At 41.0% G+C, this 16,401-nt stretch overlaps 1 protein-coding gene across 1 annotated transcript in view; it reads left to right on the top strand.

The window, feature by feature from the left end:
• znf407 (zinc finger protein 407) overlaps nt 1-16,401 on the top strand; it is a 152,077-nt gene that overhangs the window by 89,110 nt on the left and 46,566 nt on the right. The window contains exons 7-9 of the mRNA XM_062421727.1: nt 5,817-5,900; nt 9,392-9,512; nt 14,952-15,130. Coding sequence (XP_062277711.1) covers nt 5,817-5,900; nt 9,392-9,512; nt 14,952-15,130 — 384 coding nt within the window. The remainder of the gene's footprint in view (nt 1-5,816; nt 5,901-9,391; nt 9,513-14,951; nt 15,131-16,401) is intronic.

The following is a 16,401-nucleotide window of genomic DNA, read 5'->3' as shown; positions in this document are numbered from 1 at the left end:
ACCTGACACACTGAAATATTATCAGCATGTGTGTGATCTGTTTAAAGGTTATAAATCGGCTCCTTCACGGCGCTAAGATGCAATACTAATAAAATAAGCAGGAGATTTAAAAGTTGAACTAATCTGTCCTGGGAACAGAGCAGTCAGTAATGGAGGGGATGGGAGTTACAATTCTTCTATGTGTGTGTCTTTGTGTGTTTGTATGTGTGTGTGTGTGTGTTTTGTAGAAGCTCACAGGACAGTGACTAACTGGGGAGTTTGTGCTGGAGCTGAGTTTAATGATACACACACATCCAATTCATTAGTTTGAAGTGTAAAACTCAAAGTCATTCGGTGAGGGGAAAACTCAGAGTGCTATCACTCTACTGAGAACTTTATCACAGTGGCACATTTTGACTGAGTTGGTTTGTCAACTTTGTATAATTGGTTTATTTTCCCTTAAATTAACATTTCTAATCCCTTATAATAGCGGTCCGTGTCATGATCTCATGCTGAAACACCACAGATTCAGTGTAAGTTGAGTAGTGAGACAAATAATGATAACATTAGGCAACAGTAATCACAAACATATACATGCGAATCAGACTGTCACGACCTGTCTCAAAGCTGGACAACAGAGGGGAGACCACACATGAGTTGTAACTAAAAACAGATTCCTTAATACATACATTAGAAGATAAATGAAACTAAACGCACAAAAAACAAACATGGTGGAAGCCAGAGAAGACTGACTGCCACAAGCTTACATAGAAGCCTGTCAGTCCATTTAAGTTGAATCTTTCTGATGACCCAACTGCACCCACCACACTCCTGCAGGTAGGGGACGAGGAGTCTGTCCAAAAGGGTCATTGCTTTATTATTTACCATTTCTATAAACTAGTGAGAATGCTAAGTTTTAGCCTCTTTTTGCACAATATCATGTATCTTTCCATCAAGTGCATGTTTAAGATTTTACAGGGTTTCCCAATTTAAAATGAGTCAGCTTGAAAACATGAAAAAGGTAACCAGAGGTAGCATTAAAAATAACACATGGAGCTAAAGTTAGCTTAATTAGCAACCTTTCTACAACCGATAAAATCTGCTAGCAACAGTTATAATTGCAGCCGACAAATAGACGGTCGCCAGGTAGAAAACGAGAAGACTGCTTTTGTCTACTGTGTGAATTCAAGAGCCAGTGTGAGTAGGTGGTAAATCTGCTATTTTTAATCATTGTGAAGTCCAAATGTGTCATGGAAGCTTAGCTTAGCTGGGCTTAGCTAATGGTGACTTTGAAAAAAAAAAAAAACCCACACAATTAAGACTAAATCAACTGATTTTGATTTTTCACCCATAAATGCATTGCAGCCAAACTAACAGCAAAAATGAAGGCCATAACCGAATGTCTAATGTCTAATCTATGTCTAATTTCAAAATCTTGTGGACAGAGCCGTGACATGCAAAACCATGCCGCCACTCAAAAAAGTTAACACCTCCAGTTCCACTTCTCCTGCCTCTAACGGGATTCATTGTTCCTCTCTGATTTGTGTGTTTTTTATGTTAATCACTCCCTCACACCAGTCGTGTCTGAAGGAGGAGGGAGGAGGGTGGGGGGGGGGGGCGATTCAGTGGTCGTCAGCCGCCAGGGTCATTTGTAACGGCTGATGAATGAGCGACTCAAATAAATAAATAAGTGCACTGCATCTGACCCACCCAGCTTTTCCCAGGCTCTTGGGCGTTGTGGGGAGGGGGTGTCGGGGGAGGAGGTGGGTGGGTAGTGGAGGGTTGAACACAGCGACAGGGCCACAATTGATTTCCTCATTGCTTCAGTTTGTCGCTTAATCTGGCGATATGCTGATAAATCTTCGCACTTTGTCAATTAATTTCCCTGAAAAATGAGACCCAAAATGGCGAACACATCAATACAGCAGCGGATTCTGTGTCAAAAATTAAGCGGTAAAATTAATTGCCCTCCCATCCGCTCCTGCTAAAACATAACTAATGAGGGAGGCAATTATAGCTGCATGCAGACTCCTCCGGGGTTATTTGAAATACACACACACACAGACAGACACACATACACATACATATACGTATAAATATATATATATATATATATATATTCACATACACATGAAAAGAAAGGTTGTATATTTTGACTTCAAAGTTCTTTTATTGTCTCGCAATAAGGCATTTTTTATATTCCAGTAAGGGACTGAAGGGTTGAGGTGCATTAGGGGAACAAAAGAAAAGATGCAATGAGCCAATATTGAAATTGCCTGAAAGTTTACGGACTTTTTGTGCAGACACATTAGCAGTAAATGTATTTTTGGGTGCATTTTTGTGTCTGGCGCTATACTTTGGGTACTCTGGGTTATGTAAGCTTTAAAAGTGATGTTTGTGACATGTATCATTATGTGTGTTTGTCTGGGCCTCGCTTCTGCATGGGAACAGCTCAGGATTGATGTTGGTCAGGGTTTAGAGTTAGGATTCAGTTCAAGTGAGAGTAGAGTTTATGGTTGATGCTGGTTAAGGATATAAACATGATTTTAGGGGTTATGCTACATTAAGGTTTAAGGTAAGGGTTAAGTGTTATTCCTGAACCTTTACTGTAGGTAGAGGTTAAGGTGATAATGTACTGCAAGGTTGAATGTTAGGTGGGATCGAGGGGGGAGATTTTGTGCTGCTTTTTCCAGCCAAGCGCTTCCAGCGTTGACAGCAGCACGTCACTGCTCCTACCCCACCTCGCCGTCCCCAACCCACAGGACAGCAGATGAAAAGCACACATGTAATTTATCGCCAACGTTTCCTCCTCAAGAATAATTGTGGCGACCGCGGCTGGGCTTAGGGATCGATGGCTATGGATTTTTCTGTGGTGGGGTCTTGTAGCGTTGGTTGTAATGAGAGATGGAAGGAGGGAGGGGGAAGAGGGGAGGAGTGACCAGCGCTGTTTTTCTGATTGGAAGAAAAAGGGTCTGACTACATCCTCGGTAACTATTGTAGACTTTAGAAACCCAGGAATAAAAAAGCTTTTTTGTTTGTTTGTTTTTAATCAAAGGACTTGAAACCAATTTCTCTCTATGAGCAATGGAGTCCTACATGAACACAAAATGATCGGCCAAGGTTAGAGCTGTTTTGCTTATTTCACGTTTGTGATTTTTTTTTTTTTGGTGCTCCTGTCACTGGTTTGAAGTGGATGGAGTTAGCTGGAAAAAAGTTGATATCAAGTACTAACGTGCACCAATCAGTGCAGTCTTTGAATGTTAGAATAATACCCACAGTGTTTTTTTTTTCCCCCCCTGAAATATACCTTTGATTGTTGCTTATTTTAGATGTAGAAATGTAGTGTTTCAGAGAAGTACTTATATCACAAATTATTAGAGTCTTGGTACTAAGGTCTCACTTATGCAGAGTAACCTTTGCTGGAGATTCTAACTAAAGTTGTAGTTCTGCTTTCTCTTTGGCACAAATGTCCAAAAGTCTAAAAAAACATCACTTTCTGTTGCACATGTTCATATGTTGATCATTGCTGCCCATAAAAATACCTAATAGACATCAGGCATCTTGATATGGCCACACAAGGTTGAAACCTTGTTGTGTAATTTAATTTGTCTACGCACAGCAGCAAAAAATAAAAAAGGGGAAAAAAAGACATGCGCATCTGCAGAACCACATTGTTCCTTTAAAGGCCATTGACACTGGGATTGAAAAGTGAGCCTGTATGAATTGGCTAACGAATGCAGCTTTTTAAGGCTGTGGCACTGCATTAAAACTCTTCTCACAGTCGAGTGGCTTTAAATGGGTGTAATAGAGGAAACTTGAGGCTGCTTTGTCTCTGCGGACTCGGTGAAAGCTGCTATCTGTGCAGAAGAGGAGCAGAGCACCGCCGAGGCCCAGCTGGAAGAGTCACCCAAATGTGTTACCGGGTGTGTGGCAAGAGCTGGAGTTCAACATCAGCATTTAGATGAATATTTAAGTAACAGGGATCTTGGGTGCACATAACGTACATGTATGTGGTGTGTGTGCGTGTGTGTGTGTGTGTGTGTGTCTGTATGTTAGAGCATGTGGTGCCTACAGTGTTTCTGTTTATGTGTTACTACACAACATGCACATTTGTGCATGTGTGGAAATGTGTTACTAGCACATGCAGTTTGATTTGTGTGTCTATATGCGAGGAAACTGTGTGTGTGTGTGTGTGTGTGTGTGTGTGTGTGTGTGTGTGTGTGCGCGTGCGTGTGTGTGCGTGTGTGTGTGTGTGTTCATTCGCATCCCTGTGCCCCTTCTATAAATGTGTTTGTGTATATACGTGCGTGTGTCTGAATAGCACACACGTTTGCCTGCGAGTGTGACTTACTTCAAATGTCGCTCAGTGTGTGTGCGCGTGTGTGCGGGAGTGTGTAACTGCCTGTGTGCAATGGCAGAGAGAAAGAGAGGGAGAGACCATCATGCTGTTAATGACAGAGCCAGATGCAGGGAAGAGAGGAGGAGTGTAAAAAAGCTCTCCACGCTCCCCATCTGGAAGGCATCGCCCCCAAATGAAGTTGTAGAAAACCATCCCATTGATAATAAAGCTAATTTTTATGGCTCTGACAAGTATGTAATTATGTTCAGCGGTGCTTTTCAGATTTTATCACAGTCAATAAACCACACTGGCAATTTCCCGTCCCCCATTTGACATATTTACATGGATCCATCTGATTGGAGGAATTAGTTAGCTGTGAGAGCTCTGATGGATATACACTAGTGATCTGTGACTTCTGCTTGGCTCATCTGTTAGCCAACTAGACCTGCTGCTCATCTGTTCAGTCTGCTTTTTCTTTTCTCTGTTTCTGCATTTTACTTCCAGGCTTTACGTCTCTCTCCCTCTCCATTAACTCAATGATTCCTCATTCTTTTCTTTTTTTTTTACTTGAGCTCTCTCTTTTTTTGCTCAACGGCACCTCAGCAGTTTAGAGTGAAGGGAGTATTATTCATTATTTCCTCCATCAGACTTTTCCACTTAGAGGATTTTCAATGAGTATAAAAATCTACTGCAGTAACCTTTCACTTATTACCACCTCACCATTATTAGTTTTTATTTTATTTTATTTTTGTTGAAGCAAATATAAAATGAAAAAAAGCCACATAAATTATGCTGAGCTATATTTAGTCAAGGCAGACAAAGGGAAAACAACTGAAATAAGGACAATCTCAGGCATGTTGAAGCATCACATATTCAGGTGAATGAAACCAGAAATGTTAGCAATTTATTTTAATTATCAATGGTGTCATTTTAATTCTCAGTGTGTCAAAATAAGCTTGATTCAAGGTTAATACACAATGCCTTATGGCCATTCTTTCCATCAGTTATCAAAAGTAACCAACGTAATTGGTGAGATCTGGGAACCACTCATCATTAAAGTAAAGCCTTGTAGAGGTCAGGTGATCAGACAGGTTATAAACAAGCCAACACTTTCACCAGAATTGTAAGATAAATTTACAGGAACAAAGAAAGTTAGTGCACGCAAAAGGTTAAAGTCTATAAGCACTGACATTTGGGTAAACATTTGATGGTTTGTTTTTTCTACCAAGTACATTTTGCTAACGGGAGGATACATTTAAAAGCTGTATGATCTGGAAACCACAATTATACTTATATAAAGACTGTTTGTTGGTCTGTTAAAAGAGATGTGCAATAGATTTGAGACTACTCTAAAATAGGTGTAAATGAGATAAAAGTTATTTATGTATGTCTCAGCTTGTTGTTACCTCCTTCATTCTGGTTCCTCCTATGTTTCTCTCATTGTTGATGCCCCTAATACTCTGTCTTTCCTTTTCCCACTCTCAATCTGTCTCTTCAGGTGAAAAGTCCTATCTTTGTGACCTGTGTGGTTTCGCAGGAGGCACAAGACACGCCCTCACCAAACACAGACGCCAACACACAGGTAAGCATCACTGCACCCAACCTCGGCACATGTCATAAACTAATCCAAGCACACAAACTGTTATGTGTGTGCAGACCTTCATAATCTTGGACAGTGATTGACAGTTCGAGATCAGAACACTAGTAATTATTTTCCACATAGTTTTAGCAACTGTTTGCTATCACACACACATACACACACCCACACAGGCACATCAGTGTGACATGCTGCTGTCAGTGATAGGCATGTGTACCAGTATGGCTGACTGAATCTGAGATTTTTAATTTCAGTTATCATTTCACCATGTCATTCTGTCGCTTAGGGAAATTGCATTTTTCAGATAGGCTGTCAATAACGAGTGCTTTTTTGGAAATTGAGATAGTGAAACAAATACTGCTCTTAACCGTTGTCTGGCAGGTGCCCAAGGATCAAGAATCCTGTTATAAATATTCATTTAGGTTTTCATAATTCATTTTGTTTGCTCCTCAGCTTCTCTGCCATATTCCTACTGAAACCGCCAATTTTTGTATGTTGATATGTGTCAATTCCACCAATTCCAGATTTAGCTGCATATTCAAATCTGCTGGCATGCAGCTGCATATGAAGGGACCACCCTGTGTGATAGTGTGTCACTGTTAGACTGATACAGATGTTTAAAGGTCACTACTTATGCCAACACTTCTTGTGGTTTCCAGTAACATTTGGTACAATCATTCAGTGTCTTTAAAGTGGAAATAGACCACTTTTTTTGTTTTTTTTGTTTTAACTCATCATTATGAAGTAGATGTTGATTACACAGTGTATTAGCTATAGAATAATGACACCATCAGTGTTCATATTGGTTCCCTATAAGCCTCACTTTCACTATGCAATTCTGTCGGCACAGTATGGCACATAGGAAGTGTGTCAACCATTGCACAACCAAAAGAGGAAGAGGAGAACACTTTTGTTTTCCCCGGTAGCTATCTGTTGCTTTATATCATAATAATTGTGGCCAACCTCCTCCTATTCCACATATTATGATAAATGTGGAATATTGCACAGACAAATTTGATGACATACTACTTATATATGTGTCTAGTTGCATTGAGTATACTACCTGAGTAAACTTGGCTTTTGATTTCTAGAGGGCTTTCTTCATATTAGCTTTGCTAACTAACATAAAGAAATCAGTTAGCTAAGATGGCAGTCCTACATCTGTAGAATACTGGATCAGTATCCAGTCAGGTTGGCTGTCAGGTTCATCTACCTGTTCAGTCTGAAAATATGTTATCACTGTCTCTGTTGTTCATATTCTTTCATTTTATGAACATGCTACCAATCCAGTTCACTTTTCTCAACACAATAATAAAGAAGTTCTGTCTGCTTTCATGTCTCCATTATAAATTAAACTCAGGCCTTTTCTCCTAATGTTTAGCATACTCCCCCTGCTGTGTTTGTGCGAAGCAATAACGTTACTCAAACTAAGTTATTACTATGTAATGACCATCATTACAGTAACTTTTTTCCTGTTCCCAAATTCAATATAAAATTGTGACAATTTCAGTTTACCTCTTCAGTGAACATGCTTCTTTCTTCCCTCTTATTTCCAAAGTGGTGTTGATTGTTTGTTCGCTGAGCTAGTCTCTGTGGAAAACGGAAAGTGATCCGGTTGTCTTTAGGACAGTGACACAAACAATAAAAGCACTTGGAAATGCTAGAGGGTGAGGGGGAAGCTGAAAAGTTTTCTGTTTCCATTTTAAATGTTTCCTTCTTTAAGTTTTTCCTGTTGGCATGAAACAGTTTTTTTAACAAACACTTGACACTTAAAATCTTCATTATATGCCAAGTTAATAAACTTCCTGAATATATTGTAAGATAGCAGCTTCTTGAAACAGACTGAATAAGGTTTTATTGCTGGTTTTAAACATTGACAATCTTGAAACCTCATATAATATACCTCAGTTTTTGTTCTGCCATTTGAAATATAACAATGAATAATAATTTAAATTCCCAAAGAGAACAAACATTTCATAGCAATACACAATTGTCACCTACTGACTCCAGTCCTGCCACTTCCATTTTAATTTGAATCAATTTATTGACGCTCTAAGCATAAACTTACGATTTAGAATCAAGTCTGTATCCATGTTAGATTAATGGCCGTGTCAAATATGGAGTCTCCTGTTTGGATCACCATCAAGGCTGATCCATTCATAATTCTCCAACATATCCTGTTGACAGATAAACTGACAAAACAAAAACATTATAACCAGCATTTCAACTGCTTTCAGCCTCTAGTCACTCAACTTATGTTTACTAAGGTTTGAATACTTCAACTGGCACTTCAATTATTTGTAGCTTGCACATTTCAACCATCTCTCGAACTTCAACTGAAATTTCAGTTTCTTTTATTGTTTGGTGTTGACATTGTGACTGCTTTCATATATTTTTACATAGCAGTTTAACTGCTTTATCTCTTGCGCCTCAACCGACATTGTATCTGCTTTCAGCTCTTAGTCTGCAACTGTTAGTTCAACTACTTTCATTGTCTACAATTGCCAACTTCAACTGCCTATGAGGCTTAAGCTTAAGGGGGAAAAATCAAAGTCTGTTAGTAATTATACTTCAACTGATCTCAATTCTTCAGTAAACACAAACCCTTCAAGTGCTTCAAAGTGCAGCATCCATACAACAACTACAGACGGATGACAAATTAAAGGAAAAACCAAAAGAAAGTGTCTCAGTAAGGTGTTGGGTCACCAGAACAGCTTCAGTGCTCCTTGGCATTGATTCTACAAATCTCTGAACTCTACTGGAGGGATAAGCACCATTCTTCCAAAATATAGTCCCTTATTTGGTGTTTTGATGATGGCAGTGGATAGCACTGTCTAACACGTTGGTCCAAAATACCCCATAGATGTTCAATCGGGTTGAGATCTGGTGACTATGAAGGCCATAGCATGTGATTCACATCATTTTCACACTCATCAAACCATTCAGTGACCCCTCATGTCCTAAGGATGGGGGCATTATCATTCTGGAAGAAACCACTCCTATCAGGATAGAAATGTTTTATCACTGGATAGAGGTGATCACTTGCAACAACTTTAACAACTGTATTGATTTGCAGTGACCCATCTAAGGGGGTAAGTGGATCCAAACCATGCCAGCAAAATGCTCCCCACAGCATAACAGAGCCACTAGATCCCTTCATTGTAGGCGTCAAGCTTTCAGACCTGTACTGGTTGTTCCTTTTATTTGTCACCTACCTGCATTAACGTGTAATATAATAACAGACGAAGCAAGGACACTCACATTCTCTTCAAAAAAATCTTGCCTTTTCTACTTAAACTGTAGATTCACAACTTCCAATGGTTCAGCATTTCAGTCATATCAGTCAAACCATGACACATGTAGCTTTCTATTTGACTTTGTTGGTGAACATTTGTGTGAAAAGCTCATGTCATCTAGTCACCATCTAATCACCCTTGTCTGTCTCTTATCTTTTCAACCCCCCTCCACCCACACAGGAGAGAGACCCTTCAAATGTAAGCTGTGCAACTTCGCCTCCACCACGCAGTCCCACCTATCGCGGCACAAACGTGTTCACACTGGGGAGAAACCATACCGCTGCCCCTGGTGCGACTACAGGTACCGGCTCATTGACCCGCCCACGCTTGGTGGCGCTGATGGTTGCCGCCGTGGCACTGATGATTACGGGGTTGATAGGTGGGGGTGGGAGGTGTAAAAGGGTGTGTGTGTGTGTGTGTGTGTGTGTGTCTGTGTGTGTGTGTGTGTGTGTGTGTGTGTGTGTGTGTGTGTGTGTGTGTGTGTGTGTATGTATGTGTGTGTGTGATGGTGAGATAGCAGGTGGCATTGTAGGGTAGTTTGGAAGGGGAGAGGGGTGGTGTTAATGCTAGAGGCCGTGTGAGTGTGTGCGTCTGTGTGTGTGTGTGTGTGTGTGTGTGTGTGTGTGTGTGTGTGTGTGTGTGTGTGTGTGTGTGTGTGTGTGTGTGCGTCCGCATATGTGTGTGTCTGTTTGTGTGTGTGTGCATGCGTGCGTGTAAAGGGTGCCTGGGAGAAGTGGAGGGCAGACAGGTCTAATCTCCACAGCACGGCTCCATCTCATCACTCTGCCATCATCAACAGGCCCAGCCAGATCCCCCAACACACACACACACACACACACATAGACACACACACAATGTCACTGTCACTGGCAGGTCCCTGTCATTAAAACACCATCATACCACATCAGTAATTACACAGGAAATTGTCGGTGAAATTGAAAAAGTTTTGGCTGGCGTTGCACATCTCCATCTCTCCATCTCTCTCTCTCTTTCTCATCCTCCCCTTGTCTCTCTCTCTCTCTCTCTCTCTTTCTCTCTTTCTCTCTCTCCCTCTCATCCTGTGCTTCCTCATCAGGTTGTGGCAGAAGAGTGTGAAAGGGAATGATCTCAAACCCATCATTGGTTTTAGATGTACTCTTCATTCGTTTTTTCCCCTCTGTGACAAAGTCATTTCGGCAGCTTGCTACACCTGCTCCGCTGCGGTGAAGCGCTCAACTCATTTCATCTGTCTTTTGCACGTAGTCCAACATAGACAGAAAAAAAAAGAAATGCTGAAAAATCGGGCAAATATTTTGCAATTATCAAAAGATTATCTGACCTTGTTCTCAAAGTTATCAAGAAGCGTTTCTGGTCTGCATTAATTAAGGATTCAACCATTATCAGTTTTTTTATGTTTGATTTGAGATTCACCATATTTACATTTGAAAATTGTCATGCCAAAATAACATCATTGAAGCTTTATATGTGTTCTTTTGGGTTCAACTGCAGGCACAAAGGACATCATAGGATGACATCAAAAAATCACACATCTTAGGGGTGAAGGTCAATATACTGCAGGTACAGCTGTTAAAATTGTAAACCTTTTAAACTGCCAATTGTTGATATTAATTTTACGAACTTCAATGATTTGGTGTTTTGCCCAGTAATCCGTTCTTACCATGACAGAAAAAAACATATTTCATGGCATGTCAGAAACCAGGAAAGATGCCCAAGACACAATCTATTGTCTGAATGTCTTATCCAAATGTCTCATTTGTTTTATAAGACATTTGTATTGATAAATTATGAAAAAATATCTAGAAATAGCTAATCAGAGAGGTTTTATTTTTTATTTTTTTAAACTTGAGGACAAGTAGCGCTAACCCAAAAAATCAGGATGCTGAATAAAGAGCAAACCAAATGTTCCTGGGCCCCATTGTTCCTGCACTGATACTTAATGATCATTACAGATAGGGGCAAATGAAACAGTAAATTAGAAGCCCAATTAACATTTTGGTTGCCCCAGGGGTTCTGAGGGGTCCAGAGGGGAGGGAAGGGGGAGCAAGGTAGGAGGAGGAGGCGGATGAGGAGTAGGTGTGGGGGGGGGGGGTTTGAGGATGTAGCCACGCCCCGCTGGTTTACTAATGTGAGGATGAGGAATTGAATACTGGGGCCTCAGACTGCCAAGAGGGGCCTCGCCTTCGCCCTGCTTTTACACTCTGAATACATGTTTAAAACCCTGTCGTCTCCGGTGGCCCAGCTACGATAAAGAGCTACCACGATTGACCTTTCGATGTAAGTCGGCCTTATGAAATAAATATGATGTAGTTGTAAAGAAATATTTAGGAGCTGTGTGATTGACAGCTCACAGATGTCGGAAATGTTTGTCTGTTTTCGGGGTATACATCTGATTTGCACAATTAAAGATATCAATATTAAATGTTATGGATGCCATCTATGGCTCCCACTCAATACAATGTTATCTCCATCAAGGCTGCTCCTCAAATGCATGTAAATGAGCAGGGAGTGAATGATTTATCAAATGCCACTCATCTCCTATTCAGACAGAGATAGATAATAGAGGGGGATAATTATAGTTGGAGAATAGTGGTAAAAATATTCTAATGATATTGCACTGGGAGTCCTGGGCTGTCAATTAATGATGTCTATTTGACTATTCTCCAGCTCTCTAGCTATAGCAATCTATTGTTCACAATTTTCATTTTTTCTCATTAAAGTCACAGTGGCATCTTAAACAGTCTAATTGATACGTAGCCTCTGACTCCTGCCACGTTAGCGCCATTCTTAGGGCTATTATTGTTTATCGAACGCTGCGGCATTCGCGTTTCAATCTCCCTGTTAAAATACTGTTTCAATTTGAGGCAGCGGGGAGCTTTGAGGATGACACACTTACTGTCAATGCCAGGAAGGTTTGCGACCTCGTAAAGAGAAGGGAGAGGATGAGCGAGAGGGTGGAAGGTGGAGGGAAGGTGGGGAGGGGGGGGGGGGGGGGGGCGTTAATGATGATAACTGGGCCTTCTTGGCAGATTAAGATCCAAATAGCACCACTGATCCAAATACCCCCCCCATCCCACCTCAACTCTTAACACACACAAAGAAACACATTTAAATCTCCTCTAACGAAGCGCCTCTCAATTACACCTCTCCCATTACCATACACTCGTTGGGAGAAGGAATATGGAAATGGCTAAAATAAAGGAGAGAGGGAGAGACAGAATGAAGAAGAGGAGGGGTGATGCTTCCGTCGAGCATCAGTATGGCTGATTCCCATGGTGAGTGCATGGATGGGGGAGGAAGTTGAAACAGTGTTGGACTAATTAATACAGTGTATAGTAGGAGGGCTGGTGTGGGCTTTCACTAACTGTGACACCTGCTGACTCCTAAACGCACGTTGTGTTGTTTTAATATGACAATTACACCATTACCATATCTGAGAGATAGCATGGCCCCCCTAGGAATCCACCCGCGCTCTCTTTAGAACCTTTTAGCTCCGCTTCAAATTTTATCTATTTATGCTCCCACTTTTTGAATAAGAAATCAGTTCACTTTTAGTATTAAATGCATTTTTTTTAAGCACAATGATTTGCGTTAATTTGTGAGCATGTGACAGTTTAAATTCTTCAGTCTATCTTTTTTTTCCCCCCATTATGCAGTCAACAGATGTGGCCGTGATTTGTCTGTGAACCTGTTATTGTTTTGCAAGTGATGGCTGATAGAAAAGTAATCACAACAATCTGTGCCAAAATGCTGGATAAGTGATTGAGCATATGTTTTATTAAGGGGTATGTACATATCTATACACTGTCAGTCAATGCACATAAGGCACATTTAGATATTTAACATTCTTTAAACTCTTCAACTTCTGCACACTCAATATTGATGTAAAGCTACAAGAATTTAAATCTATGCTTTTTAAAAGAGGCATTAGGGAAGTCTCACGTTCAGGACCATTAATTTTAATTCTTACTCTAATTCAGTGGTGTTTCTGTACCGCATATCACTTGTGAATCAAAGTGTGGCGAGTACTGTGGCAGTTTCTAGTGAGGTAGGGAGGTTCATTCATTCTCTGTGGCTGTCAATAGTTAAACTACCAGGTTCGAACTGCTTACTTTTGAACAAACCAGGAATCCAAGCAGTGCTTTCTGTGAGCCTGAAATGAGAGCTCTAACTTCTCTAAAGCAAATGTAGAAGCTTTCATGAACTAGATATAGTTTGAATCGCATCTACAGTATGGTGTTGTATCCATCAGTAATCCCTTGGCAAAAACAGCACTGTGAATTACAAACTGTTATTTATTCTTTTGTTGATAGCACAGCATCCCAGCCTTGTCTTCAGCTATGTGAGGAGTTGTCATTGTTCACCAGTGGCTGCCACTTCTGCGTCTCACACAGCATAAACAGAACCCAGTGAGGGCCCACTACATTTTTTTTTTTAAGGCCCCAGTGGAGCCGGGCTGGACTGTGGCCCCATGATGGAGAGAGGTGTCTCTGCAAAAGTGAAAACAAATTCTCTCCTTGGCTGGCGTGAGCTATGGCACAGTGAGGCTTTATTGTCCCGGCCAAGGTGATAAGGGAGAGTAATTGCGTATTATACTGTCCGAGAATGTCAGGTCCAAACTGAGCACGAGTGCCCCATCCATCAACGCATGATGGTGTGTGTTTATGTGTGTGTATGAAAGTGTGTTCTACACCGCACATGCTCGCTCGCATGATGCATTATATGTGTACTTTTGCACACACACGTGAGCGTTTGTGTAATTTTGTCTGTATATTTACACCCATGTAGTCATATCAGAGATTTATAATGTTCTTATTTTGGCACAAAGTGAGGTTTCTTCATGTCTTTATATGTATGTATGTGCATGTTTGTCTTGCCACATCCAGCACATACATGTGTGTGTGTGTTTGTGTGTGTCCGTAGGCAGGTTTAGATAGAGCCTTGGAGCAGGTCAGGCAGCATCATTAATCAGCTGAGGGTTGTGTGTGACTCTCTGAGCTGACATCATTACATCCTGCACCCTGCAGTAGCTCACTGTTCGGCCTGCCCTATCTGACCAGCCAAAAGACCCACAGAATCCCGCTTGTGCACGCACACACACACACACACAGAAAATACACCACTCATCCAACACCTTTCATACAATTTCAAAAGATACATAGCGCTCAGACATACTGTATCTCTAATGCATTCAGTGGGCCACTAGGTCCACTTGCAGTTACACAGCAGTCGTTACACATAGCTCCCAACACCATTACACACTAAACCCAACAACTGTAAGGAAAGGAAAAAATCTAAGAGATACGTAAAACCATAACAGAATATCAAAAGAATATGCAGGATGTAAATGTTTGTGTTATAAGTGACGTTTTGTTGTTTGTGAAAGCGGCCTTTAGTCGTTTGCTTGTTGCGGGCCTGTTTCACAGAGGCGTATTTAGGCAATGAATGCTTTGAGAGTCTGTCCAAACACGGATGCTCCCTTAGCTCGAAAGCCCAGCTTGAGTTTTTTTGTGTGTGTGTGTGTGTGTGTGTGTGTGTGTGTGTGTGTGTGTGTGTGTGTGTGTGTGTGTGTGTGTGTGTGTGTGTGTGTGTGTGTACTACAGCAAACCTTTCTTGGGAACGTTGCCAAGCGTTTATCTTGTGTTTTCTCCCTCATGACTCTCATCTTTTAATCTTTTTTTTTTTTTTTTTTTTTTTTTTTCAAAAAGGAATGAGGCCTTTCATCTTTGTTTGTCTCTCTTAGATCCAACTGTGCTGAGAACATCCGGAAGCACATTCTCCACACGGGCAAACACGAGGGAGTGAAGATGTACAACTGTCCTAAATGTAGCTACGCCACCAACTCTCCCATGGAGTTCCGCAACCACCTGAAGGACAGTCACCCTGATATTGAGAACCCAGACCTTGCGTACCTACATGCAGGTAATTGGATTTTCCAACTGTTATACCTTCAGTGTCGTGGTTAAAAAATGAAAAAGCAAAGCAAATTCAAACATCTCCGGTAGAGGATCCGGTTGACTTATCTACTACATATCTCTAATCTTCAACAAAAATAAAAAAAACAAACATTTGAAATCACTACACACAACTCCAGACAAGCTCTTTCATTCCACAAGGGTCAGATCTTCCAGAATCCCTGAGTATTTTTTTTCTTTTTGTCGCTGGATCGAGTCTTCCTATTAAATGCTGATATAGGGTCACGCAGCCATAAAGAGGCAATACTCAAAGATTGCTAGTCTGGCTACCCCTGCCAATCACTCAGGCCACAGAGACAGATGAAATCTTGTTCTTCCTCTATTGGTTCCTTTGTATCCCAGTGTTCTTCCTTTGTCCTTGAAGGCCACCAAATCCAATCGGCAGAGTGCTTGTCCTTTAGAGGAGCAGAGAGGACAGGCTTTATCCTGTTATCCCTCTGACCTTACATAAAAGCAGTAGAGTTGGAGGGCAGCGCTTTGGTGTATCTCCTTTTGAAACTGAATAGTCTTGCTGATGCTGAAAACTTGATTTATTTATTTTTTACATTTCTGAAAGAGACGTAGTCTTGGTGTAATTTCTTCAGATTGTTTGACTGACCTCTCCCTCGTGGTATCTTTTAATCCCAACTCTTACCCTCTCTATACAACCTTTTACTCTTAACTACACTTAAAAAAGCCTTCCTCCCTTCCTCCCTCGTAGTCTTCATACCCTCTCACCTCTAACCCAGGCACACCTTTTGCCTCTCCTTACCCTTTGACCCCACGATTTCCCTCACCTGTGTAAATCCTTATGCATGGCTGACCTTTGCTGAGGAAGACAATCTTTAAATTTCATTACCAACTTTTATTTCTTAAGCCAAATGAAAACACAGTAGTTATACCAAGACCTTGTAAAGGAGATCTCTCTCTATGTTTCTACAAGGTTGGGGTTATAATGTGAAAAGGTGGACATGATCCTACAATGGTTCCACTACAGCTGTATCAAGCAGTGTACATTGTGGGTTTCAGATTTCACTTTTCTGAGCGAAGGTCAGCTCTTGTCTGGAACTCACCACATGTTTCAGTCATCTGCAGGGAACGCATCCTCCTCTTTCAGTCAAGTTAAGCAGCGTGTTTTCAAGATGTCATCTTGATGCTCTCATTCATATTCCACTCACACCGCACCGCAGATATGAACCAAAAAATGACAAGCAAATTAAACGATCCAAAAAAAAAAAT

Source organism: Scomber scombrus, chromosome 7, assembly GCF_963691925.1.
Source record: "Scomber scombrus chromosome 7, fScoSco1.1, whole genome shotgun sequence".
Classification (NCBI taxonomy): Eukaryota; Metazoa; Chordata; class Actinopteri; order Scombriformes; family Scombridae; genus Scomber; species Scomber scombrus.
Note: the sequence above shows the minus strand (reverse complement) of the source record. Positions and strands in the feature narration are given on the sequence as shown.